Source organism: Pseudophryne corroboree, chromosome 6, assembly GCF_028390025.1.
Source record: "Pseudophryne corroboree isolate aPseCor3 chromosome 6, aPseCor3.hap2, whole genome shotgun sequence".
Taxonomy (NCBI): Eukaryota; Metazoa; Chordata; class Amphibia; order Anura; family Myobatrachidae; genus Pseudophryne; species Pseudophryne corroboree.
Genome location: NC_086449.1, coordinates 218,099,348 through 218,125,375, shown reverse-complemented (window position 1 = coordinate 218,125,375; position 26,028 = coordinate 218,099,348). Strand labels below are relative to the sequence as shown.

Below are 26,028 nucleotides of genomic sequence, written 5' to 3'. Positions count from 1 at the left end.
CCTGGAAAAAAAGTATGCACATCCTGTAAATTGGCAATTTTCTTTTGGAACCATACAGTCAATGCCGACACTTGCACTTTCAAGAAAGCCACCTTCAAACCTTTATCCATTCCTGCCTGAAGGAATGCTAAGACCCTGGAAACTCTGAAAGCCTTAGGGTCCATTTTCCGTTCATTGCACCAATGAATATAGATTTGCCATTTTCGGTGATAAATGCGAGCTGAGGAAGGTTTCCTTGCTCTGAGCATAGTTTGAATTACCTGTTGTGAGAATCCTCTTGACTTCAGGATAGAGGTTTCAAGAGCCACGCCGTCAAAGACAGTCGATCCAGATGTCTGTGATAACAAGGACCCTGCATCAGTAGATCTGGACGTTGAGGGAGCAGAAGTGGAACATCCATCGACATCCTCTGCAGATCTGTGTACCAATGTCTTCTGGGCCAAGCTGGAGCTATTAGTATCACGACACCTTTCCCTTGCTTTATCTTTCTCACCACCCTGGGTAATAGGGTGATTGGAGGAAACACATAAGCCAGATGAAAGTCCCATCTCACCGACAGGGCATCCACAAAGATCGCTCTGGGATCCTTTGTTCTTGACCCGTATGCGAGAACTTTGTTGTTCAGATGGGACGCCATGAGATCTATCTCTGGCAATCCCCACTTGTCTACTAGAGTCTGGAAGACCTCCGGGTGTAGAGACCATTCGCTTGCCTGAATGGCGTGTCGACTGAGAAAGTCCGCTTCCCAGTTTAGGGCTCCCGGAACGAACACTGCGGACCAGGCTGGATGATGAAGTTCTGCCCACTTTAGTATGTAACTTACCTCTTTCATCGCTTTTCGGCTACATGTTCCTTCCTGATGGTTGAGGTACGCTACTGCTTTCGCATTGTCCGCGTGGATTTGGACTGGTTTTCCCCGAAGAATGTCCTTTGCCTGAATCAGTGCCATGTATATGGCCTGAAGTTCCACTATGTTTTTTGGCAGGCAACTTTCTTCCCTGGTCCATTGCCCCTGAAAACTCAACCTTCCTGACACTGCTCCCCAGCCCTGGAGACTGGCGTCTGTCGTCAGAATTTCCTAATCTGATATCCAAAGGGGTCTCCTCTTGTCCAGATGGGATGTCTGTAGTCATCAGGCTAATGACCTTCTTACTTCTATCTTAAGAGACATGGTCTGTGTTTTTATCATCTAATGCAACCCATTCCATTTGGCAAGATTCAGACGCTGCAGAGGCCTCGAGTGGAATTGTGCATACTCCACCATGTCGAATGTTGACACTATCAAACCCATCACGCGCAATGCTGCGTGAATGGATACCTTTTAACTGTGTAACAAGTCCTGAATCCTTGACTGGACCTTGGATATCTTGTTTAGAGGTAAACTTACTCTCTGAAGACTTGAATCCAGTACAGCCCCCAAGTGAGTCATCCGTTGTGACATAACCAGAGACGATTTTGCCCAGTTTATGAGCCACCTGTGGTTCTGCAGATACGTTATTGTTTGTTGCAGATGACATAAGAGCAAATACTGCATCTGTGCCAGGATTAAAAGGTTGTCGAGGTATGGAAAAATTCTTATCCCCTGCTGACGGAGATAAGCTGCCATTACCACCATAATCTTGGTAAATACTCTGGGAGCTGTGGCTAACCCAAAAGGTAGGGCCTGGAAAAGAAAATGCTATTGGAGGATAGCGAACCTGATATAGCACTGATGGGACAGTGCTATAGGAACATGTAGGTACAGTAAGCATCCTGTATATCCAGGGATACCATATAATCCCGTGGTTCCATGGCCAAAATGATGGAACGTAATGTCTCCATGTGAAACCGAGGTACCCAAATGTATTTTTTCAGTACTTTGAGATTGAGAATGGGCCGAAAAGACCCATTTGGCTTCTGAACTAAAAACAAGTTGGAGTAAAAACCCTGTCCCCATTGTGCAGGAGGAACTGGAATGACTACTCCTGAGAGAAGCAATTTCTGAACTGCCTCTAACAAAGCCCTGGTCTTCGTCTCTACATGAGACAGGCTGGTACAAAAAAACCTTCGAGGAGGGTGCTTCTTGATAGCAAAAGCTTACCCTAGAGATACTGCTTCCTGCACCCAGGCATTTGTTGTAGACTGCTGCCATATCTGTAAAACTGAAGAAGTCGGTCCCCCAGGTGGAGGCCTGCACCATCAGGCTGATGGTTTATTATCTGTCTTTCCAACTGGTCCTCTGGAAGCCCAATGCTTTTTAGACCAAGGCACTGTAGACTTTTTAGTCTTACCAGACTTGTATTGGGCCTGCTTGCCATCACTTTTTCCTTTAGCTTTTCCTTGAGACCAAAAGGGCCGAAAAGCCAGAACTTTAGGATTGAAATTGTATGTGGAAGGAAACTTGACCTTCTTGGAGTCTGCTTCTGACTCCAGAAAATCTGTCAATTCTTTACCAAAAAGAATATCTCCAGATAAAGGTAAAATTCCAAATCCTTCTTAGATTTTGAATCAGCTTTCCACGTATGTTGCCAAACTGCTCTGCGAGTAGCTATTGTTGAAGTTGATGCCCTGGAGGCAATAGTACCCATATCCAATGCTGCTTCTTCCAGGAGCATTGCAGCCTGATTTATATGAGCTATATGGGATTTTTGCTCTCTAGTAGCTATAGAAAAATCCCTCTCCAATGCATCATCCCAGGCAGCCACTGCCTTTGCCATCCAACCTGAAGCCATGGCTGGCCTTATGACTGCCTCAGAACCATCCGCTTTCCTATCCGTGACATAATTTAATGATGTTGAAGGCAAAGGTAATGCAGATTTTAGCACTAATCGAATTACATTTGTATCTACTTAAGGAGCCACCTCCCTTTTAAAACAATCCCCAGCTGGAAGAGGATAATTGGAATTCCATTTCTTAGGAATTCTAAACTTCTTATTGGGCGTAGCCCAAGCCTCTTCCATAATTTCCGTCAGCTGATCTGACCCTAGAAACTCAGTCTTAACTGTTTGGAGATGTTTAAACACAGGTGCCTTGGTTTTTAACACAGGCTCTGCTGAATCCTCTAAGGATAGAATGGCTTTCGTTGCTTTAATTAACTCAGCTATATCCACTGAGCTGAGACCTTCCTCCTCCTCTTCGTATGCCGAAGTAGAATTAATTGAGCTTTCATCTTCCGCTGAATCCTCATCTGAATCATGTGTAGCCTGTGAGGGTGAAGATTTACTTACCACGGGTTTATCAGTTTGTTTCTTTTGAGAAGCTGCTGGAAGTGATACACCATAGGTGGGGAGCTGCATGTAAGGGTAAATAGTGTAATCCCTGTAATCCCTGGTACAGGAGTTGGAGGAATTATCCATTCAGCTACTGTATACTGGATAAAGTCTGTGCAAACATAGCCCAAGGTGGATCCATCTGTACCTGAATCTGCCTTGTATTTTTCATTAACCCCTGATGAAAGCTAAAACAATTTGCACTCAAACCATCCTGAACCAGATCCTGAGAGGATAGCACATTTTTGCAAGACAAACATGATATGAGTGTTGGTGTTGCTGTGAGTGTACCTTCCTCACCTTTGCCGCTCTTAGACATGATAAATAATCAACACTTCCACAGTGTACTAAACAATTTGTGACTGTAATCACTTTAAATTTCTTAAAGTGATATACAATCCGACCCTACCCATGCACCGGCATTGAGGATCGGAATAAACAGACTGACAGAAATATAGTTAAGTCAGCAATCACACTAGTAGTCAGTCACATGTTATACATTAGTATATTAAGCAATATGAGCACATCATCAACTACAACTACGTTTTAAGTACTGTATGTAGGAGAACATATTACTACTTTTAAACAGATCTAACGTATTCAGACGCAAATGCGAAAGAAACAACAGTAAATGTATACAAACTCATATGCAATAGGCACTTATCTAACTATTCGTACTCAAAAGGTAGATAGAGACTTAGTGCTGTATAACCCGTACTCAGTAGAGTGGGATACAGGGAGACTCACCTCGCTTCCAGGACCGATCAATACATTAGCGAATGCTGAGTGGATCCAGACGCTACTAGTGTAGCTCAGTGAACACGGACGCACCAGTCATACAGCCACCTATGCTGCAACTGGGTCCCCTACGTATACAGCGTCTGAGATGGAAGCGGGAAACAGTTCATGGCGGGAGACTCAGGGGAAACTGGTCATGAACCGGGGGGGAGGGGCGACCAGGAGAGCGTCTGACTACCCACTGCTGACATCAACCCTAGGGATCGTGGCCTCATACTAATCCTGGAGCCTCTGATACCTAAGGCCTAGCGCTGGTGCAGCCGAGGTGGCAGCCGCATCAGCGACTGTTTGGTGGTCTCTTTCCCAAACAGTGCGGCTGTGTCCGTATTCCCCTTCTAAGCCGAATCGATGCCTTACCTTCTCCCCGTAGTCCGGCCACAGCCTGGTAATGTCTGCTGGACCTGCTAGTATATCCGACACAGACGCCCACCGAAACAGCACTGTACTCGTGGGTAAGTGTTGTTGCGACTTGGCGGAGAGTTGGAGCGACTCTTTCTAAGGTACGTATAAGACGCTGTCTAGAAAGATCACTCCAAAAAATAGTAAGACTATAAAAATAAAATAAGAAAGCTAAGGGCTGCTAAGAACCAGCAGCCCTCTGACCATGGTCCGGCTCCTGCCGCACCAAACAAAAAACTGATTTGCCTGAGCAAGTAGGCGGGGATATATGGACGGGTCCGTTGCATGCTGGGAGGCCGGAAAAGCTTTGACCGATTGGTGCAAATCTGCTGTCGCTCCATCATATCCCATTGTTATCCTGTGGATCCTGCAGAATAGCAATAGCAGGTTATACATCGAAACATATCATTTCATGGTCTCTGTGTCACAGATTTATTAACATGGAATACATTTATTTTCCGCAATCAATCAGGAAGATGACCTATGTGTATAAGGTGCAGAAGTAACTAATTGCATCTGGCAGGCCCAGTGAGATTGAACTTGCACAGCTGCAGACCAGCTTAGAAAGATCTTACTGGTAAGGTCCCAGACTCGCTGCTCAACTCAGGTGGTGGTTGAAGGGCTTCTTCTTGCAAATGGTCCGAGACATTTATCCTCATGCATGGGGTATAATGGGGTATATCAGTGGCGCACGCAGGGCGGGTTTCCGAATTCCTGGAAACCCCCCCCCTGATGAGACATTTTTTTATTTTTGAGACTGAGACAGCAGTGTCTCCGTCTCAGTAAAAGGCGCGATCGTGATCGCGACCGCTTACTGTAGCTGCTGCAGCAGCATTGAGCAGAGAACCATGAGTGTCCGGGGCGGAGCTGCTGGCTGTACATGCTTAACCACAGCAGCTCCCTCCGTCCTCACACACACTGCCGTCCATCTGCTCCCGCCTCCTAGTCCTAGCCCCTGGTATGTATAAAATATACAGTACTGTATGCACTGTATATGAAGTTTGTGTGTGTATGTATATGTGTTTGTATGTATGTATGTATGTGTGTATAAATTAATGTGTGTGCTCTATGTAAGTATATATACTCAGTAAAAATATATATATACATATATATACATATATATATATATATATATATATATATATATATATAGTAGATTGCAGCGGCACTCAGTCATACAAGAAACGTAATTTTAAATGCTAAATTACATATTATCACATACATTCACATTTAACGTAAAACCTTTTTATTGTTTGGATTCCTGAAGATAGTTTTTTTAATAAAACCAAAACGTAGACACATTTAATGTCACGTTTCTTGCAATCTACTTTAAATTTACATCGGAAGGCACCGGGCAACTTTATATATATATATATATATATATATATATATATATATATATATATATAATGTATGTATGTGTATGTATGTGTATATATATATATATATATATATATATATATATATATATATATATATATATATATACACACACATGTTATATGCACACACTACACGTGGAAGTCCCCCTTACTAAATCCTGTGTTTGCCCCTCGGTATATGCCCTAATTCTCCTGTGTGTCTGCCATAATATCCCCTTTAAAGTGAGCATCTACTTTTCATCTTTATAGTATTGCCTATTTGGCAGACCATACAGGGAGGGTCTCGTCAATATTAAGACATACAAAGGGCAACACTCTATGACTGTGATGTGTCATTGAAGGGGGATCTATTGACTCGCAGAACTTGGACCAGGAGGTTCATGCAAGAGTTACAGGTGTTGATGGCCAACAACAAAAAAAGATGGCAACGTAACACAAGATATCTTCATTTTGAGTCCATTTGTATTTCAGATAAAGTGGCCCCTTAACATATGTCCTAGACTGTTTTTAGAGAGGAGTTTGTTAAAAAAAAAAAAAAATTGGCCTTTGGGAGATTTGGTGATTTATTTTTTTCCCCCGTAGTTTTAATATTACCAATGTGAACAAGTCATTGAAGCTTTATTGCATCTTAAATGTTACTAAACCATTTGTGCTGTATAGTAAAGTACAAACACACAAGACAAGCTGTAATAAGTTACACACTTTATAGCACATAATACTTAAAGATACAAAAAACCGTCTTCGCTGAAACACCTTTTCTCTCTGCTTGGTACTGCCTTTCCTGACGACTGTAGGTAATGCTGTGGCTGTTTCAGTGAACATGCCGATGTTTACAAAGGAATGGCTCCTGCTCCCTGTACTTTTGTGTAGTTTCTGATGAGTTAACACGTCCCTGGGTTCCCATATCCGTGATGTTATTGGAAGTGAGAGGCTTGAGCAGATGCTCTTGTACAGCACCACTCTGTGCCAAATGTTCTGTGGGATCCTCTAGCAGACTGTGCACGCTCGTTTCAAAGAGCTGCCCAGTCTTTCAGCTATCTTTATGGACTTGTGGATGGTTCTTTAACTACACCTGTATAAAGGGAATGTGTCCGTTAAGAACATTTGGCTGGAAGTGATACAATGTTCTTCATCAACACTGACATTAGAACACGTTTATTAATATGCCTGAAGGGGCAGCTTGCCCACACCTAGGAAGTATGTCCTCTTCATTTGAAAGTGGTATTTGTGGGTTATTAACCCCTTGAGTGTCAGAGTAAGCTCATTAATTTCTTGGCAAGGCAGAGTCACAAAGGCAGAGTAGCTGGGCACGAACGTAGATAAATGTTCGTTTTATTTAATTTTTTTAATTACTAGTTTATTATTTTCCCTGTCATAGAAAGAAATTGGATGCTTAATTTATTTTTTGAAAGCAGCTGTTGGATTCTTTTGTAGCATACATGAGCAATTTTAATAACTGTTTAATAAGTATAGGCTTGTATTGCAGGGTTTGATTCCTTTTTGTTTTTAATATTGATATTTTTGTGACTATATTACATATATATCTTAATCTTAATGTCGTTTTATTTTGTAATTGGTTCATGGAAATCATGATCATGGGTACATCTAGTTTAAAAGTCTATTTATTAGAGAAATAATGTGCATTATATTACACTTTTATTTTAGTTTATTGGAAAAAGTGTTTTCTCAACATACAGTATTACCTAATTTTTTATATGCCCACTGAAGAATATATGTATTACTTAGGAGAAACTTGTGTAAGGGTGTGTTCTATAATATGCTGTATAGAGGGTATAGCTTTCATTATCTTGTCTCTTGCTGTGTCTGTGAGGATTCAGTATTATATCCCAGCTGTCTGTATCCCGACAGCCAGGATACCAGCGGTGAGTGCAGCGTGTCCCCTCACTGGCTCGCTGCGCTCACCATGCTTCGGACCCGGTGGAGACCGTGGGTTGCCACAGGGTTATATTCCCCCTTGGGTGGCGGCGTGGGGCAACACCCAAATGGGGATTCCAGCCAGCGGTCAGGATTCCAACTGTCGGTATTTCACCAGGTGTTGGGATTCAGGCGTTGGTATCCGGACAGCCGCGATCCCAACAGCCGGCAAATTGAATGCCTGCCGTCTGTGATAATTCCTCAAAAAAAATATAGATTTAACAAACCTTTGAATTGTTAATACTGTATCTCATGGTGTTCCGTATACCGCTTGTCGGGAATGCTGGTGGTCACATGACCAAGAGCGGCATCCCAACAATGAAGATCTCTATGTCGGAGGGGGTATTTTCTCTTACGTCCTAGATGATGCTGGGGTCCACATTAGTACCATGGGGTATAGACGGGTCCACCAGGAGCCATTGGCACTTTAAGAGTTTGAGAGTGTGGGCTGGCTCCTCCCCCTATGCCCCTCCTACCAGACTCGGTTTAGAAAATGTGCCCGGAGGAGCCAGTCACAGCTAGGGGAGCTCTCCGGAGTTTCCCTAGAAAAGTTATTTTTTTAAAGTTTATTATTTTACAGAAAGGCTGCTGGCAACAGCCTGCCTGCAGCGAGGGACTAAGGGGGGCAGCAGTGTCCGCCCTGCGGGGTCTGAGCCACTGTCTCCGCTGACTGAACACTGAGTTCCAGAGGGGTCTGATCGTTCTCCGCCACAGGGGACCGCTCGCCCCAGCAGCATGCCGCCAACCCCTTACAGAGCTGAAGAAGTGGTGAGTGAGACACCGACCCCCCTAGCAAGCGGGGGGCCAGTGTGAAGATGGCGGCAGCGGGGAGAGAGCGCAGTATTAACTGCGCTCCTGGGAAGGCACAGTGGCACATGGTGCGGCGCTGTGAGGGGCGCCCTGGGCCAGCGCTTACCCTTTACACTGGTCCAGAAGCCTGTCGGTGTCCTCGGATTTCAGCCAGCACAATTTCCTCAGGCCAGTATAATCCATGAAGAGCGGGAAGACAGTGCCATTAAGGGGGCTGAGCTTCTCAGAGCGGACCCAGCAGTGTTTCAACGCCATTTTCCTGCCTGCACAGCGCTGAGAGGAAGTACAGGTCCCTCCACAGCAAGCAACTCCAGCTATCTGTACACGGTACCAGGGGTTTGTAGAAGGGAGGAGAGGCTGTAGTACGACTGTGTATCTTATTAAGGTGCACAGTCATCGCTGACAAGGGGTCTCCCTTTGCTAAAAGAGCTGTGTGTGGGTTGGCTCCAATCTCTGTCTCTCTTGCCATTCTTGTGGGGGAAACTCTGTCTGCCCTCACCTGTGTGCGTGTGGATTGTTTGGTGGTCTCTCTTAGCTATGTCCAGGGACACTGTGTCATATGCTGCAGAGGATTTATCCTCCCAGGATGATCCCATTCCATGTAATCGGGATAGCACTGGTTTAGCATAGATACCAGCAAGGGAACCTGAGTGGTTTTCCTCTATCAAATCTTGGATTTCTCAGATTTCTGACATGGTTGCAAGTAATGAATCTGCAACCCAGGTATTACATAGCTCTATGGCAGTATGGCCGGTTTATGGTACCTCAGGACGCCCCGCTATATACCCCCACAAAAGTGCGCTTGTGCATGTCACACAAGACGACACGGATACCGATTCTGACACCACAGACGGTGATGGCGATGTGTTGCGAGGGTCCGCATCTCTTGCAAAGTGGGTGCAATTGTTGATAGAGGCTATCAGGGATGTGTTGAATGTTAATGATACCACACTTGAGCAGGTTGAGGAGGCCTTTTTCACTGAAAATAAAAAGGCCTCGCTAACTTTCCCTGCGTCAAAAGAATTGAATGCTGTATTTGAAAAAGCATGGGAAAACCCTGAGAAAAAATTCCAGGTCTCTAAAAGGGTCCAGGTGGCGTTTCCTTTCCCTGAGGGGGATAGGAAAAAATGGAAAATCCCGCCGATTGTTGACGCATCTGTGTCCAGAATCTCAAAGAATGTGGTTTTGCCTGTTCTAGGATCTACCGCCTTAAAGGAGCCGCCTGATAGAAAAATTGATAACACGCTTAAATCAATGTATCAGGGGCCATATTACGTCCCACTATTGCTACTGCATGGATTGCAAAGGCAATAGTAAAGTGGTCGGCTACCTTACTTGAGGATTTGAATACGATGGATAGGGATGAGGTTGCATTATATTTACGCCACATACATGATTCAGCAGGTTTTATGGTAGAATCCATGACCTGGGTTCCATGGCTGCGGGAATATCTTCCATGTCTGTTTCAGCTCGCCGGGGACTGTGGCTGCGCCAGTGGTCGGCTGACGCGGAATCCAGAAAAAGTGTGGAGTCCCTACCCTATACAGGTCAGGCTCTCTTTGGGGAAGCTCTAGACGGGTGGATATCCATGGCTACAGCGGGTAAGTCTCCGTTTCTTCCCTCAGCAGCACCTGCTCCGAAGAAATCCTTCTCTTCATCTGCAACGCAGTCACTTCGGCCTAACAAGCCTAGAAATGCCAGAACGTCCAATACCTTCTTTAGGGGAGGTCGAGTTAAGTCCAAGAAACCTGCCGCTGCAGGTTCCCAGGAACAAAAGCCTGCTGCAGGTACGCCTAAGTCCTCCGCATGACGGTGGACCGTGCTGCCTGGAGATGGGGCCAGTGGGAGCGAGACTCAGACACTTCAGTCACGTCTGGGTATCGTCCGGCCTGGATCCCTGGGTGATAGATATTGTGTCCCAGGGATACAGGCTGGAATTTCAAAGTCGCCCTCCTCATCGCTTTTTCAAATCAGGCTTACCAACTCTGTTGGCAGACAGCACTGTATTACAAGACGCTGTCCAAAAACTGGTGGAGGCACAGGTCATTGTGCCAGTGCCACCTCACATGCAGAACAAAGGTTACTATTCAAACCTTTTCGTGGTACCGAAACCGGATGGTTCTGTCAGGCCCATTCTGAACCTAAAACCTTTGAACCCCTTTCTAAAGGAGTTCAAGTTCAAGATGGAGTCTCTCAGGGCGGTGATATCAGGTCTGGAAGAGGGGGAATTTTTGGTATCACTGGATATCAAGGATGCGTACCTCCATATTCCGATCTGGCTGCCGCATCAGGCTTATCTCCGTTTCGCATTGCTGGACTGTCATTTCCAGTTCCAGGCCCTGCCACTTGGCCTCTCCACAGCACCAAGGGTGTTTAACAAGGTGATGGCAGAAATTATGGTTCTCCTCCGCAAGCAGGGTGGGAACATCATTCCATATCTGGGCGATCAGCTGATAAAGGCATCGTCCAAGGAGAAGCTGCTGCAGTCCATTGTTCTCATAATACGCCTTCTAAAGAGTCATGGTTGTATTCTGAACCTTCCAAAGTCACATTTGGAACCAACCCAGAGATTGTCCTTTCTGGGAATGATCCTGGTTAGGCTCCATCAAAGTTCAGATATTGGCCTTGTCCATATTCTTTCAGAGGCAGTTGGCTGTGATTCCGGAGGTACAGACGTTATTGAAAGGTGCACTTCGTATTCAACCACCCTTTGTCCCTCCCACGGCTCCTTGGGATCTCAATTTGGTCCTGACCTTTCTACAATCGGACTGGTTTGAACCTTTTACACAGGGTGGAATTGAAATATTTAACTTGGAAGACTGTCATGTTGCTGGCATTGGCCTCTGCAAAACATGTCAAAATTGGGGGCCTTATCCTGTAAGAGCCCTTATTTGATATTCCACAAGGATAGGGCGGAGCTCAGGACTCGGCCGGGCTTTTTGCCGAAAGTGATTTCGGCTTTTCACATAAATCAACCTATAGTGTTTCCGGTAGTGTCTGACACATCGGTTAATCCCAAATTCCTGGATGTGGTTCGGGCTTTGAAGAATTATGTCAAGAGAACGGCTCGTCACAGAAAGACTGACTAGCTTTTTGTTCTATACGACGCTACCAAGATTGGATGTCCTGCTTCAAAGCAGTCCATCGCTCGTTGGATCCGTCTGACTATCCAACAGGCTTACTCTTTGGCAGCGTTGCCCCTGCCTAATTCTATTCGGGCCCACTCCACTAGGTCGGTGGGTTCTTCCTGGGCGGCTGCCCGTGGTGTTACGGCATTGCAGTTGTGCCGAGCAGCTACTTGGTCTGGTTCGAACATGTTTGTGAAGTTCTACAAGTTCGATACCTTAGCCGTTGAGGACCTTCAGTTTGGTCAGTCGGTTTTGCAGGGGTTTCAGCACTCTCCCACAAGTACTGGGAACTTTGGGACTTCCCCATGGTAATGATACCATCCCAGTATACCCTAGGATGTTAGAGAAAATAGGAATTGAATACCTACCGGTAATTCCTTTCTTGTAGTCCGTAAGAGATACTGGGCGCCCGCCTCAGTGTTTCGTGTTTTTTCCTTCATACCTTGTTGTATGTTTTCTTGGTTGGGTCTGTTGTTGCTGCCCCTGTTCCTGTTTTGGTTAGCATTGCTATACTTTGTTACTATTGTGTCTTGGTTCGTTGACTCACCGCTGTTTTCCTTCTCTCAAAGTATGTCCGTCTCCTCGGGCACAGTTTTTTCCTGCAGGAGGGGCATAGAGGGGAGGAGCCAGCACACACTGAAGATTTTTAAAGTGCCAAGGCTCCAATGGACCCAATCTATACCCATGGTACTGATACCATCCCAGTATCCCCTACAGACTATGAGAAAAAGGAATTACCTGTAGGTAATAAATTCCTATTTTTGTGCATCACCTAATTTTCCGGTTCTGTCCGCACATACCAAGTATTATTCTCTCACAGTATGATGAAGCAAGCCTGCTGTGTATGGGAATCTGCAAGTTTTCCCGCAGAAACAAAGAATAAATTATTAGTAAAAAAAAAGGCATGCATTTATTAAAACATTATTTTATTTATTATCAGTCATCATTAATTCTTGTTGTTATTAGTTTGGTTTGTCTGTACATATGTGTGTCCCCATTAGGTACTTTTATGGTTGTGCGCAATCATTGGGAGTCAAGATTATGCCTTGTGCCAAAGAAACCTTTACAGCAAAGCACACCCTACTATCATATTAGACATTCACCAACTTACTAATTAAAAAAAAAAAAATTCTCACAATATACAATTTGTTTAGTACTAATTTCCTGAAATTCGATATTATTTATTACTAGTTATTTATATAGCTCACACATATTCCACAGCGTTTTACAGAGAATATTTCGTCATTCATATCAGTCACTGCCGCCGTGGCGCGTACATTCTATAGTCCCTACTACGTATACAAGCACATACATTCACGCTAAGGTTAATTTGTAGGGAGCCAGTTAACCTACCAGTATATTTTTGGATTGTGGGAGGAAACCGAAGTACCCGGAGGAAACCCACGCAAGCACAGGGAGACTATACAAACTCCACACAGTGGAAATCGAACTCATGACCTCAGTGCTGTGAGGCAGTAATGCTAAGGATTACACCATCTGCTGCCCAGTAAGGTTCCAACTGTCTTTATGGCAGATCAGTTCATTTCCTATTCTTAAATATGTTGGGTTCGATTCACACACGTTTTGCACGTCGTTGCTTTCTTGCAATACATTCTGCTTACATGACGTGATGCGTCATCCTAAGCTTACTGGAAAGTATTGCTTCTGTCACCTTGAACAAGATTCAAGTCATTCTGTGTAGATAAGACTCACTGCAACCCACAAGACAAAGTGGCTCCATATTTGCTTGTTATACATCTATTCCAGCTCATTTTAATATCTTGTGCCTCAAAACCAGATCTCACTTCAAATCCCTTCCAAGTACAAAGAGGTGCATGTCTGCATTTACCATATACTTACAGCATGCCATCACAATTTTATCACTGTAATGCACATACTGTATTACTCTCGCTGACTAGTTCAGTACATGACAAAATAACTGTGGTTTATAACAAAAGTCTACATCTTCCTTAAAGAAGTTTTTTTTTGCTTGCAGAGTTTTATAACGTATTTATTTTTTCATCTTTAGGTGAGGAATGGACAGCAAGTGGCTTATTTATTAAAGAACAAAGACTTGGCCAGTGCTTCGAAAGGAGTGATATATTTAGAAATTGATCTCCTTTTTAATCCAGTAAGTTGTGAAACATAAAGTGACTATGTGTTTATAGAAAGCCCAACATCTGTGCTCACAGATCTACAATACTTATTTATTTATGTTTTTGTGTATTTCTCAGGTCAGAGCGAGTATTAGGACATTTAACCCAAGAGAAAAGCGGTTTGTAGAAGATAACCCAAAGCTTTCAAAAAAGGTATGCAACATGGAAATGGCCCTTAATGATTGAGTCTTGTGTACTTTTTGGAACCTTGCAAAAAAGCCCAAAGGGTCTTTATTAACCATATCCTATGTCGTCATCGGCTGTAAAATAGATGTATTAGAATTATTTTCACAATAATTGTATTTCTCAATATTTTTTGTAACTACTGTATTCCCACATGCTTCCTTATAGTACACACCCATGTTGCACAAAAATTCAGGTTTAGTAAACGGTAAAACTAAGAATCTTATCCTCAAGTGAGATTTTACAGTAGCCAAACAGGAATTTTTTTCTTTTAAATATTTATTCTGATGCCAATTAGTTTAATGACCCCTGAAAGAGAAGATTAATTATTGCAGTGAATAAAAAGTTTAGTTTTCTGTGTGTGAGGAAAGCTATATGCTAACAGTATGTCAGGAGGAGCCATCCGTGTTTCCAAATTGTTCATCAATTTATCTTTTTACCAGATCTTATCGAGGAATGTTGACCGCGTTAAAAAAATCACTATGGCAATCTGGAACACAATGCGTTTCATTAATAGCTGCTTTCTGTGGGAGTCTACCAAAAGAAGTGTAATAGCATTTTTGGTAAGTTCTTTGCCCCCCCCCCATGCACACACACACCTAACACTTATGAATTTCAAGAGCAGTATTGTACATTAGTACAAATAAAATACATAGGCCCCTATTTATCAAAACTGTTGTAGTGCAGATTAACGTTTTCACTCACCATTATGTTGTTTTTTTAACATTGTTAATACCCCCAGCGAGCGGTAGCGTTATTTGAGTTGTCAGTGCTGCCCTTTAAACTCAAGCAGCGCTGACGAATGAAGTTAAGTTGTTTGACTTTAATTATTGTGCATGAGTCGCCTGGAGCCAATAGTCTGCACTTGTGCAGTCTTGAATTCTGGACGTTGCGTAAATCTTGGGAGACATACCAGGACATGTTGCTATGGTAACCCACCAGACGCAGAGCATTATGGGACTAATCTCGGAAGCAGGAGAAGAGAGGCCAGGAGCGCATCGCCACTGAGCGCTAATTAACAGACAGCAGCAGGTGGCAAGCTGAAGTAAGGACAACGAGCGGTAAATCAGGATTACCGCTCGTTGTTAAATTCAGTCACCATGTTGTTTCATATAAAAAAAAAAAAAAGATGTAAGCATAGCGCTGCCTGAAAACAGCACTGTTCTCTATTTTAAATAGAGAAAGCCCTTAATTATAACTGGGAACAAGTTTGACAAGCAAAGACTTGTTGAAAAATAGGGGCTATAATTGTTTTGCAGTTGTTCTGGAAACAGCATTTTAAGCTGGTTAATCACCTGCAATTTTTACATGTCTGTTACATTATTGTCGTGAGATGGTGAAGCTGTTGTAGTGTTGAGGGACCTTGTGGTTAGAGTTCTTGATTTATATTTTAACTAGCTGTTCTACCCGTTCTTCGCATGGGAGTTTCTGATTTTCATGGTTGTAAATATAAATTTGGTAAATCTATAGAGATGTAAATTTGAGACGTCTTATTGTCCGTAAATATTAATCCATAGTTCTTGGCGTTACCCAAGGAGCATCCGTAGCAGATACGGTAAAAAGTGACAGGACCAGTTTTTGTAGTTAATTCAATTCTATCTAACCCACTGGAGGTGCAATCCAAATTTTTATATGATTGTCCGTTTGGGCGTTATCGTTCACGCAACACAAGCCACGCATCAGTAATTTCTTTATTGTGCCAACCCCCTGTTCATCCCCTTACGGGAGTTTTTTTTTAAATTCTAATTACGTAGTTTTCCTATTTCCCAGCAGAATACCTATGGTAAATTTCATATTCCTACCCTATTGGGAAGTACACGGTATATTCAATTAGCGTCGGATCCATTCCGACATGCATTTGTCGGAATGGATCCGACAACCCCTATTCAAATCTCATCTCAATTCGACTTATTCAAGTCGAATTGAGATGAGGGACACAGAGCAGGAGAGGTAGTGTTGGTGGTGGGGGAGCCGCGGGGAGACCAGCGGGTCAACCGCCGGGAGACGCAGGAGATCAGCGCTATAGTAGCGCTGCAGGAGGATGTCACACAGCCGCCCGACCTCACGGCACTGTCCACCCGGCTCCAGCAAGCGTGACCTCACTTGCTGGAGCCGGGTGGAAGCTGCCGTGAGCGGCGCGGCTGTGTTGACATCTTGCTGCAGCGCTGTGCTGTAGCAGTGATCTCCCCTATATGCCCGCGGATGTCCCCCGTCTCCCTGCGGCTCTCCCCCCTCTCCTGCTCTAATCCCTCATCTCAGTCCGACATTTTTTTATGTCAGACTGAGATGGTCGAAAAGGGGGCCGAAACCTGTCTGTTTTGGCCTCGTTTTCGACACAAGCACGTGGATCGGCAGCTATTCCGCCGATCCACGTGCTTTTCGACAAGTCGAATTCATCGACTTGTCGAAAAATTTTGGGATATATTGAATAGGTCGAATAACGATTCGACCTTAAAAAGTAAAAAACCGCTGTCTCTTCGACAGACTGCAGCTTTCGACTTCAATTGAATATACCCCTTAGTGATGAGTCAGTCAGTGAGTGAGAGAGCTTTTGTGTGCAGTGTGTATAGATAGATATATATATATATAGAGAGAGAAATAGATGTACATAGTGATATATATAGATATAGATATATATCTATATATATCACTATATCTATATATATCACTCTATGTATGTATGTATTTTTTTTTTATTTTTTGTTTCATCTTTATTTACTAGGAAGTTTATGGTTACTTAGTACCGATATAAAGAGGACACTTTTGCTGGGTGTGTATGTAAAAATACATGCTAAATCACACTTTGGGGAATATTCATCAAAGCTTGGAGAGCGAACACATGGGTAGAGATAAAGGGGCATATGTATTAACCTGGAGAAGGCATAAGGAAGTGATAAACCAGTGATAAGTGCAAGGTGATAAATGCACCAGCCAGTCAGCTCCTAGCTGTTAATTTACATATTGGAGCTGATTGGTTGGTGCGTTTATCACCTTGCACTTATCACTGGTTTATCACTTCCTTATGCCTTCTCCAGGTTAATACATCTGCCCAAAGTACCAACCAATCTGCTCCTGTTATTTTTCAAACACAGAAATGGCAGAAACTGATTGTTTGGTACTTAATCTCTCTTCTCCTTTATAGTTAATAATTAGCATTCTTTGTGAAGAAGTATCAACATATTTTATGAATGCCTGAGTAGCAGGATGTGGTAGTCTCCGGAAAAAAAAAAAAAGTATAGCATAAATGCATATACAAATTCTGTTATACAGTTTTTTATTTCGGTCAACAAACGGGTTATGAATTCCGGGAACAGAAGAGGGAAGTAGACCAAACATAATATGCACCATCAATAAATAGTAATGACTGTACAAAAGCCGCTTAATAAATTTCAACATTCTAAGAGGTCATTGTGTACCCCATCAGTGTGCAATTAGGTGCAAAGTCAGGGGTTATGGAAAGTAGGTGTAAAACAAAAGCAAAGGCAGCAGTATACTCTAAGAATATAAAATATCTGGCAAAAGGGAATATGATTCTTGTGTAGAGTGCCCACAGTTTCGAAATCAAGAACCCAGGACACCCATATGAAACTGGACTTTTAATTCAATGTGGCAGATTCAAGGGCATTTACTATGGTTTAAAGCACGTGCGCACTTAATTGAATCACCCCCATTGTCTGAAAATTGTATCTTTTTTAAATGTATTTGGTAGCAATACAGTACATTAATGTTCTCAATCACTAGTACTTGGGTACTAAAACTGTATGTTTGCACAGCATGCCTGGGCAGGAGTGGTCACATATGTGCATTTAAACAAGAAACGTGTCTCCACACTGGACAAATGCATTCACAATGTTTGTCAGGAGTAGCAATCTGTCTTGCCCATTTAAAGCAGGGAGAGCTCATCTTCTTACCATTCTGCACACCTGCTTTCTTCCCTGATCTGCTTTGATGCCCCATCTGTGACCTGCTGTGTTGCCTCCTTCTCTGACCTGCACTTCTCCTTCTCTCCCCTGCACTCCAGTCTCCTTCTCTGACCTGCACTCCAGTCTCCTTCTCTGACCTGCACTCCAGTCTCCTTCTGACTTGCTCTCCCACTTTCTTCTCTGACCAGCTCCCCCGCCTCCTTCTCTGACCTGCTCTCCCATCTGCTTCTCTGATTTGTTTGCCTCTTTCTGTGACCTACTGCTTTTCTGCCTCCTTCTATGACCTGCGCTCCCATCTACTTCTTTGATCTGCATTTTAGTCTTCTTCTCTGACCTACACTCCTGTCTCCTTCTCTGACCTACTCTGTCTCCTCCTTCTCCTAGGCAGGATTGAGAGATGCACTGTTGCTTGCAGAACCAAGCGATATATTGCAGTGTGTGTAGGGTAGGTGGGGAAGGTGTTAATAGGGAACAATTGACACACAACTAGCCTAACCAGTAGCGAAACTACCGCCATTGCAGCCTGTGTGTTACACCTGGGGTGTTAGCAGCCTCTTGCTGCTGATAGGATCATTAATGATCCGCAGCACCAGCTGCCTCCCATCTAGGATTGCCTTTGACAATCTGGACGGTCTTCAATCCTGGACAGGTTGGACTGCTGTGCATGCTCTGCCTACTGGAGACTCATGGAAGTTATCTCACAAGTACTGCGGACAAGAGGATAGGACCTCTTAGATTCTTTGATCATCTATCCACAGCCACCTGGACTGCAGAGTCACTAGCAATGGTGACTCTACTCATTAAGATGCAGGAATGATTGACGCCATCAGTATTGTCAGTCTGGTTTCTCCCCCTGTCACACCCTGCCTGTCACCCTCTGCCAGCGGACCCATATGTGGAGCCTATAAGTAGCACTGCTGACATCAGGCACTGCTCAGTTTGAAGAAGGCACAGATTAAAATTGGAACAGATTATTGTTAGGAACTGGGAAGCGGTCTGTATTGTTTGGCAGTCAAGTGGCGCACTACCATGTGTCTTATTTTGAACTCGTGGTAAACAAGTAAGTGGGCCCAAGTATATTTTGCATCTGGGTCCATCCCTCAAAATATGTAGACAGGAAACAAATTTGCACTGGTGACAGGGATCGTTCTGGGAGAAGAGCACAGAAGAAGAGGACTTAAAGTCGAAGAATTAGGGGAGTAACCAAGTCGGGTTAACAGGGAGAGAGAGGGTAGGTAGGTGGTAGTCAAAGGTCCTGAGAATAGAGTTACGATGACTGATAAGCTTGTATAAAATGTCATTTGAAGGTATGGAGACTAGCAGTCTGATAGAGCAAGTGTAGAGGGGTGGCACTGGAGAAATGCTGGAGTGAGAGGATGTGAGTATGTGGTAAGTGGAGGAGCTAGTGGGAGTGTGGAAGGAAATGAAGTCCAAGATGTCAGACACAGTGGAAAGAATGAGGACTTCTTACTGTGGATGACATTTAATGGCAAGAGTACTAGATTGTTAACCAGTTGACTAGATTGGACGCTTACCGGCAACACTGCACGTTCTGAGTGCGCTTTATTCCTTGCCACAAAAGAAAGAAGTTATTTTGTAAGTATGCAATCTGTATTGATTGGAGACCACGTGCACGACACTGCTTCTCAGACTATATTGGACTTTGTCAAGCGTCTTGTTCTTTGCAGAAAGAGATAACCTAGAAGTTGGCCCTATGTGAAAAAACACTTTCAGCCATCACAAGTGGTAATCCAAACTAAATTGCTTGAATTAGCAATGGCAATATTCTTATCATTTGAGCCCTGTGTGGATTGAGACACATAATATATACAATTGATTAAGATAATGATGCCTCCAAACAAATAATATTAATTTTCACAAAGTAATTACTTTGCTTGGTCTATAGTTTCAGCACTCCAAAGAGAGCACTTTTTTAGGGTTTCTGTATTTAATGTGGCTGAAAGCCTATTTATTTCAATATGCAGAGATAACACACGAGAAAATCTGTTATCAACGCAATTTATTATTAAAATATCAAATGAGAAACTGAAACATACTCTGTCACACTGCAATACTGTGGTACGAGAAGTTTTTCTACTTTGCCAGCCAGTCTTGTTGCTTTTGCGAATTATTTGAAATTTCAGTATGGTGACATTGCGCAGTGTGTTTAGAGACCAGATTAATCTATAGGACATCTGGCCACCTTGTTTCTTGTTTGTCTGATCTCACACCCTCAGATCATTATCTTTTAGTCCACACACACACACTCCTTAAACTTGGGGAAGCAATCACAACATATATACACAACATCTCCTGTAACGGGATCAGTACGTAATCCCGCTGGACAAGATCCCAGCGGTCGAAATACCGACGCCGGAATCCCGACCACACAATCCCGACAGGGGTGGCGAGCGGAACGCAGCCCCTTGCGGGCTCGCTTCGCTCGCCACGCTGCGGGCACGGTGCCTCGCTACGCTCGGCACACTATTATATTCTCCCTCTATGGGTGTCGTGGACACCCACGGAGGGAGAATATGTCGGGATTCCGGCGTCGGTATTTCGACCGCCGGGATCCCGTCCAGCGGGATGTTGACCGCATCCCCCTGTAACAGGTATACATGTGGCTGTTGTATATGTTAAACACTAGTTATTCAGATATATTATTAGCTGCTGTAATTATCTGTATAAACACTGTCTTTATGATGTCATTGCTTATAAATTGTGTGTAATGACATCAGACACTTCGATAACTCACAAATCAGTAGAGCTCATCCCAACCTTTAACTAAAATCTGTAATCTCTCTCTCTCTCTACTGGTATCTTTCCATCATTGTTCAAGCATACAGTGATTAAACCCTAGTCTAAAAAAGCTGAATTCTGACCTTTACTCTCTCAATTTACCATCCCAGCCCCCATGCCCTTCTAAGCTACTTTAGAGACTGGGCTGCACCTGCAACATATACTTTCTTTTCACAATTTATTGGACCCACTTCAGTCAGGCTTTATTCCCAACACTCCACAGAGACTACACTAAGGTAGTGAATGATCTGATCACTGTGAAGTCTTTTTTTCTCATACATCCTAGAGGATGCTGGGGACTCCAAAAGGACCATGGGGTATAGACTGGATCCGCAGGAGACATGGGCACACTATAAGACTTTGAATGGGTGTGAACTGGCTCCTCCCTCTATGCCCCTCCTCCAGACTCCAGTTAGACTCTGTGCTCTGAGAGACTGGTCACACACTGAGGAGCTCTACTGAGTTTCTCGGAAAAGACTTTATGTTAGGTTTATTATTTTCAGGGAGCACTGCTGGCAACAGGCTCCCTGCATCGTGGGACTGAGGGGAGAGAAGCAGACCTACTTCTGTGAGTTTCAAGGCTCTGCTTCTTAGGCTACAGGACACCATTAGCTCCAGAGGGTCTGATCACTTGGTACGCCTAGCTGCTCGTTCCCGGAGCCGCGCCGTCACCCCCCTCACAGAGCCAAAAGAAAGAAGCCGGGTGAGTAAAAGAAGAACAGAAGACTTCAGTGACGGCAGAGGTACCGGGCAGCGGTCGCGCTGCGCACCATTGCTCCCACACACAAGTGGCACTACAAGGGTGCAGGGCGCAGAGGGGGGGTGCCCTGGGCAGCAATATTCCTCATATATAGCCTGGCAAAGAGGTATACAGTGCATAGGCACTGTATACTGACCCCCGCCAGTATAAAAATGTGAAAAACTAGCGGGACTGAAGTGTGCCGATAAGGGGGCGTGGCTTAGCCCTAATGAGCGTGTGGTAAATGAGTTGGTAAACGTTTTCTGTGTTTTCCCTGTCAGATACTGGGATCTACCCATTATAGTAAGTGTAATGTCGGTGGGTGTTTAGTACACGTGTGTCGGCATGTTTGAGTGCTCTGCCACAAATGGCTATGGGAATCCCTCCGTATGTGGGTGACCCTGTCGGCACCAACTAATGTGACTGGGTATAAATTAACATGATAATGTGAAAAAGCTATACCTGTGTGTGTGTGTGTGTGTGTATATATATATATATATATATATATATATATATATATATATATATATATATATATATGTACGGTTACATGGAGCTGTAGCTCGAGCACAGACGTGGTAATATTTGTGGGGGCGTAATATTAAAATTATGTATATATTTCCGTCAACCCCTTGGGGTCGCAGAAATGTTATTTTGCCCAGTTACTACTCCCTGTTGTCGACACGAATACTATGTCTTATGTCGACCATAATGTTTCCTGATTAGATCCACAGCATCGGCATTCAGTACATGTTCATGCACATTAAGAACGCATTAATGTCACTAGGGACCCTGCTGTTCCTGACAAAAATATATATATGTTTATGAGATATGTATATATAGATATACGTGTGTATATGTGTATTTAAATGGGTATATTTATACAAAAAAATTATAATGAATGCTGAAGTAAACTTTTTTCCTTCTCATGTGCTGGTTGCTCTGTTGAATAACTCTAGGTCAGCCATGACAAGATGGTTTCAAATCATCATGAGGAGTCCGAGTGTTTATTCTTTTCCCGCCATGGATAGAATAAAGTGAGAGTCAACCCCTGTTCTGCACGGGGCCCTGTCACAAAGGATCGTTTACAGGAAGCTAAGTAATTTTTTAATTATATGCTTTGATTATACTTGCATTGCATGCGCAGGGGGGAGTGATTGTATTCAGAAATGGTCGGTTACTTGGTCATCCGATATAATTACCCTGAGGAGAGATGTGTTACTCCTTGAGTTGGGTCATGTGTAGAACATTGCAACATACTACTGTGCGACTACAAGGGATGGGACTCTTGGGTGCGCGGACCACTTCCATGGCGGTCTCGGCTAGGAGGGCGTTGTGGATTCACCAAAGAGATGCAAATGCTGAATCCGAAAAGAAGTGGAGTCTCTTCCTCATGAAGGGAAGCCTGGTTGGTGATGGCCTTGTTAATATGCTCTAGGCAGGTGCCACGGGTAAGTTTACCTTTCTTGCCCTATGTTCCCTCACAACGGTTGGTGACGCATTGTTGTAAGATGCAGTCATTTTGACCGAATAGATAAGGATTCCCCTTTCTTTGCATAAAGGAAGGTAAAAAAGGTAAGAGGTCAGCTGCCTTTTCAGGTTCACAGGAGCAGAAATCATCCGTTGTTTTCTGCCACGTCCACCGTGGGACGTTGGGTCTATCTTGCGGGGGCCCACACAGGTGGGAACTCATCTAAAACTATTCAGTCCGTTCTGGAAAGGACATGGACCAGTGAGTTAAGGATAGAGTCCCTAGGGGGACATACGGGAGTTCCAGACGTTCCCCTCACTGATTTTTCAAATCAACCTTACCGATCCTCCTCATGACAAGGAGGTAGTATGTGACGCAATACAAGAGTTGTGTCTGGATCAGGTCATTGTCCTGCGGTTCCGGTCACACAAAAAAAAAAAAAAAGAAGAAGCTGTGGTTCAAGCTTTTTCGTGCTCCCGAGGCCGGACGACTCGGTCAGACAAATCCCAATTTTTCCTACTTAAACTTCATGAGGGAATCTCTCATGGCAGGGTTCTCCACTCTGAAAGTGGAGTAAGGAGGTCTAATTATGGTTTCTTCCGCTTTAGGCTTACCTGAGGTTTGCGATTCAGGATTGTTGTTACCATTTCACCAGGGTGATGGCGGTATGATGGGTTTCCTTCGATAGTAAGGAGTCATATTTATTCTGTACTGGATCGCTCTCCGAATTATGGAGAGATCAAGAAGCCAAATGATGCGAAACGTTGTTTTCTCCTTGACAGTAGTTCAACAACAGGACTTGCCAGAATCCCTGTTGGTCCCAACGACGCGGTGATCGGCTTGGGCAATATTATTAGAGGCAGCACTGAGAAGAGTTTATTTGCTTCCAAAATAAAAAAAAAGGGGAAGCTCTGAGAATTCAGAGTCTGGCAGACCTGCAACGGTGTCAATCCGTCGATACAGTCAGTTGCTGAAAAAGATGTTTGGGGCATACGAGGCCATTCAGTGGGCAGGTTCCAGGCCTGAGTGTTTAGCGGGACCTGTTGGACAAGTGGTCCGGTTTCCACCTAGGATAATCATGGTTTCAAGACCAGTATGTTGATCCTGTGGTAGCGGCGCAATTCTCACTGAGGACAAGTGTCATGTTAGGATACTTGTTGCCCCATTAACGGTCTAGAGTTAAGGGCCGTTTATAACGGTTTTCTACAGACAAAAACTGGAGAAGAAAGGGCAAAAGCCAGAAAGATTTTCCGCTGGGCGACGAAAACATTTACGCGCTCTATCAGCAATGTTCGTTCCAAGAGTGGACAACTGGGAAGCAGGCTTCCTCGGCGGACACGTTCTCTGTTCAGGAAGGTTGAGTCTTCATCAAGCGGTTTTTCACAGAAGTGATAAGTCTTTGGAGAATTTCGCAAATAGACAAGATGGCGTCTTGCCTCGACAAGAAACTTCAGAAATGTTGTCACGGGTCGGGGGTCCTCTCAAGCAATAGCGGTGGACACCCTAGTGACACCGTGGGTGTTTCGGTCGGTCTTTGTGTTCCCTCCACTTCCACTCTTTCCAAAAATGTTAAAGATTATAAGAGGAATAAGAGTTCAGATGATCCTCCTTGTTCCAGACTGGTCAAGGAGGGCTGGTATCCGGATCTTCAGCAATTTACTCATAGGAGATCCCTGACCTTTTTCCTCTGCGAGAGGATCTGTTATGGCAGGGGCCGTGTGTGTTCCAAGGCTTACCGCGATATCCATTGACGACTTGGAGATTGAACGTTGGATCCCAGCCCGGAAGGGTATTTCCAGTGAGGTCTTCCCTACTCTCTTCAGTCAGAAAAGATGTAACATAAAAACATTACAACTATATGTGGAGGAAAATTTTGTGTCTTGGTGTGAATCCAAGAAGGTTCCTACGGAAGAATTCCAGTTGTATCGTTTTCTCCCTTCTTTTCTTACAAGATCGTGTGGAGGCGATCTTTGGTTGTGCTCGATTTAAGGTTCAGATTTCAGCCTTATCGGGTTTCTTCCAAGAAACAATTGGCCTCCTTTCCAGAGTTTAATACTTTCGTAAAAGGAGTCTAACGCATCCATCCTCCCTTTGTGCCTCTGTGGCACCATGGGATCTTTACCTTCCTGCAATTTCTTTGGTTGAACTTTTCAGTATGGTTCAGTTGAAATTCCTCAATTGGGAAGTGGTCATGCGGTTGACCTTGGCATCCGCAAGGTGGGTGTCTGAGTTGGCGGTTTGTCTCACAAGAGCCCTGTTTAATCTTCCATGAAGATAGAGCGGAGTTGAGAACTCGGCAGCAGTTTCTGCCAAAGGTGGTTTCATCAGTTTCACTGGAACCAACCTATTGTGGTGCCGATGGCTAATGACGCCTGGGCGACATCGGAGTATCTCGATGTGGTCGGAATTTTGAAAATTTGGGTTGCCAGATTGGCTCAGATCAGGAAAACGGAGGATCTGTTATCCTATATGCTCCCAACAAGATTGGGGTTCCTGCTTCCAAGCAGACTATTGCACGCTGGATCTGAATTACGATTAATCTTGCTCGTTTTACGGCTGGATTGCCGTTACCGAAATCGATGAAGGCCCATTCTACCAAGGTGGGCTCATCATGGGCGGCTAACCGAGGGGTCTCGGGTGTATAGCCTTGCAGTGCAGCTGCTTCGTCGGGTTCAAACAATTTTGCAAATTTTCTACAAGTTTGATACCCTGGCTGTTGAGGCCCTCTTGTTTGGGCAATCGGTGCTGCAGAGTCATCCGCACTCTCCCGCCTGTTCTAGAGCTTTGTTATAGACCCTATGGTCCTTTTGGAGTCCCCAGCATCCTCTAGGACGTATGAGAAAATAGGATTTTAATACCTACCGGTAAATCCTTTTCTCTTAGTCCGTAGAAGATGCTGGGCGCCCGTCCCAGTGCGTACTGTATCTGCAGTTATTGGTTATGGTTACACATGTTGTGTTTCCTTTCAGTCAGTCTGTTGCTGACGTTATTCATGCCATGGCATGCGGTATGCTATTATTGGTCGTGTTTACACACAGGTTGTGTTACATTTTCGGT

At 44.1% G+C, this 26,028-nt stretch overlaps 1 protein-coding gene across 3 annotated transcripts in view; it reads left to right on the top strand.

Moving 5' to 3' along the window:
• Positions 1-26,028, top strand: part of MCTP2 (multiple C2 and transmembrane domain containing 2) — a 351,794-nt gene that overhangs the window by 237,756 nt on the left and 88,010 nt on the right. For all 3 annotated transcript variants that reach the window (XM_063925724.1, XM_063925723.1, XM_063925725.1), the window contains 3 exons: positions 13,730-13,831; positions 13,935-14,009; positions 14,483-14,602. In XM_063925724.1, coding sequence (XP_063781794.1) covers positions 13,730-13,831; positions 13,935-14,009; positions 14,483-14,602 — 297 coding nt within the window. The remainder of the gene's footprint in view (positions 1-13,729; positions 13,832-13,934; positions 14,010-14,482; positions 14,603-26,028) is intronic.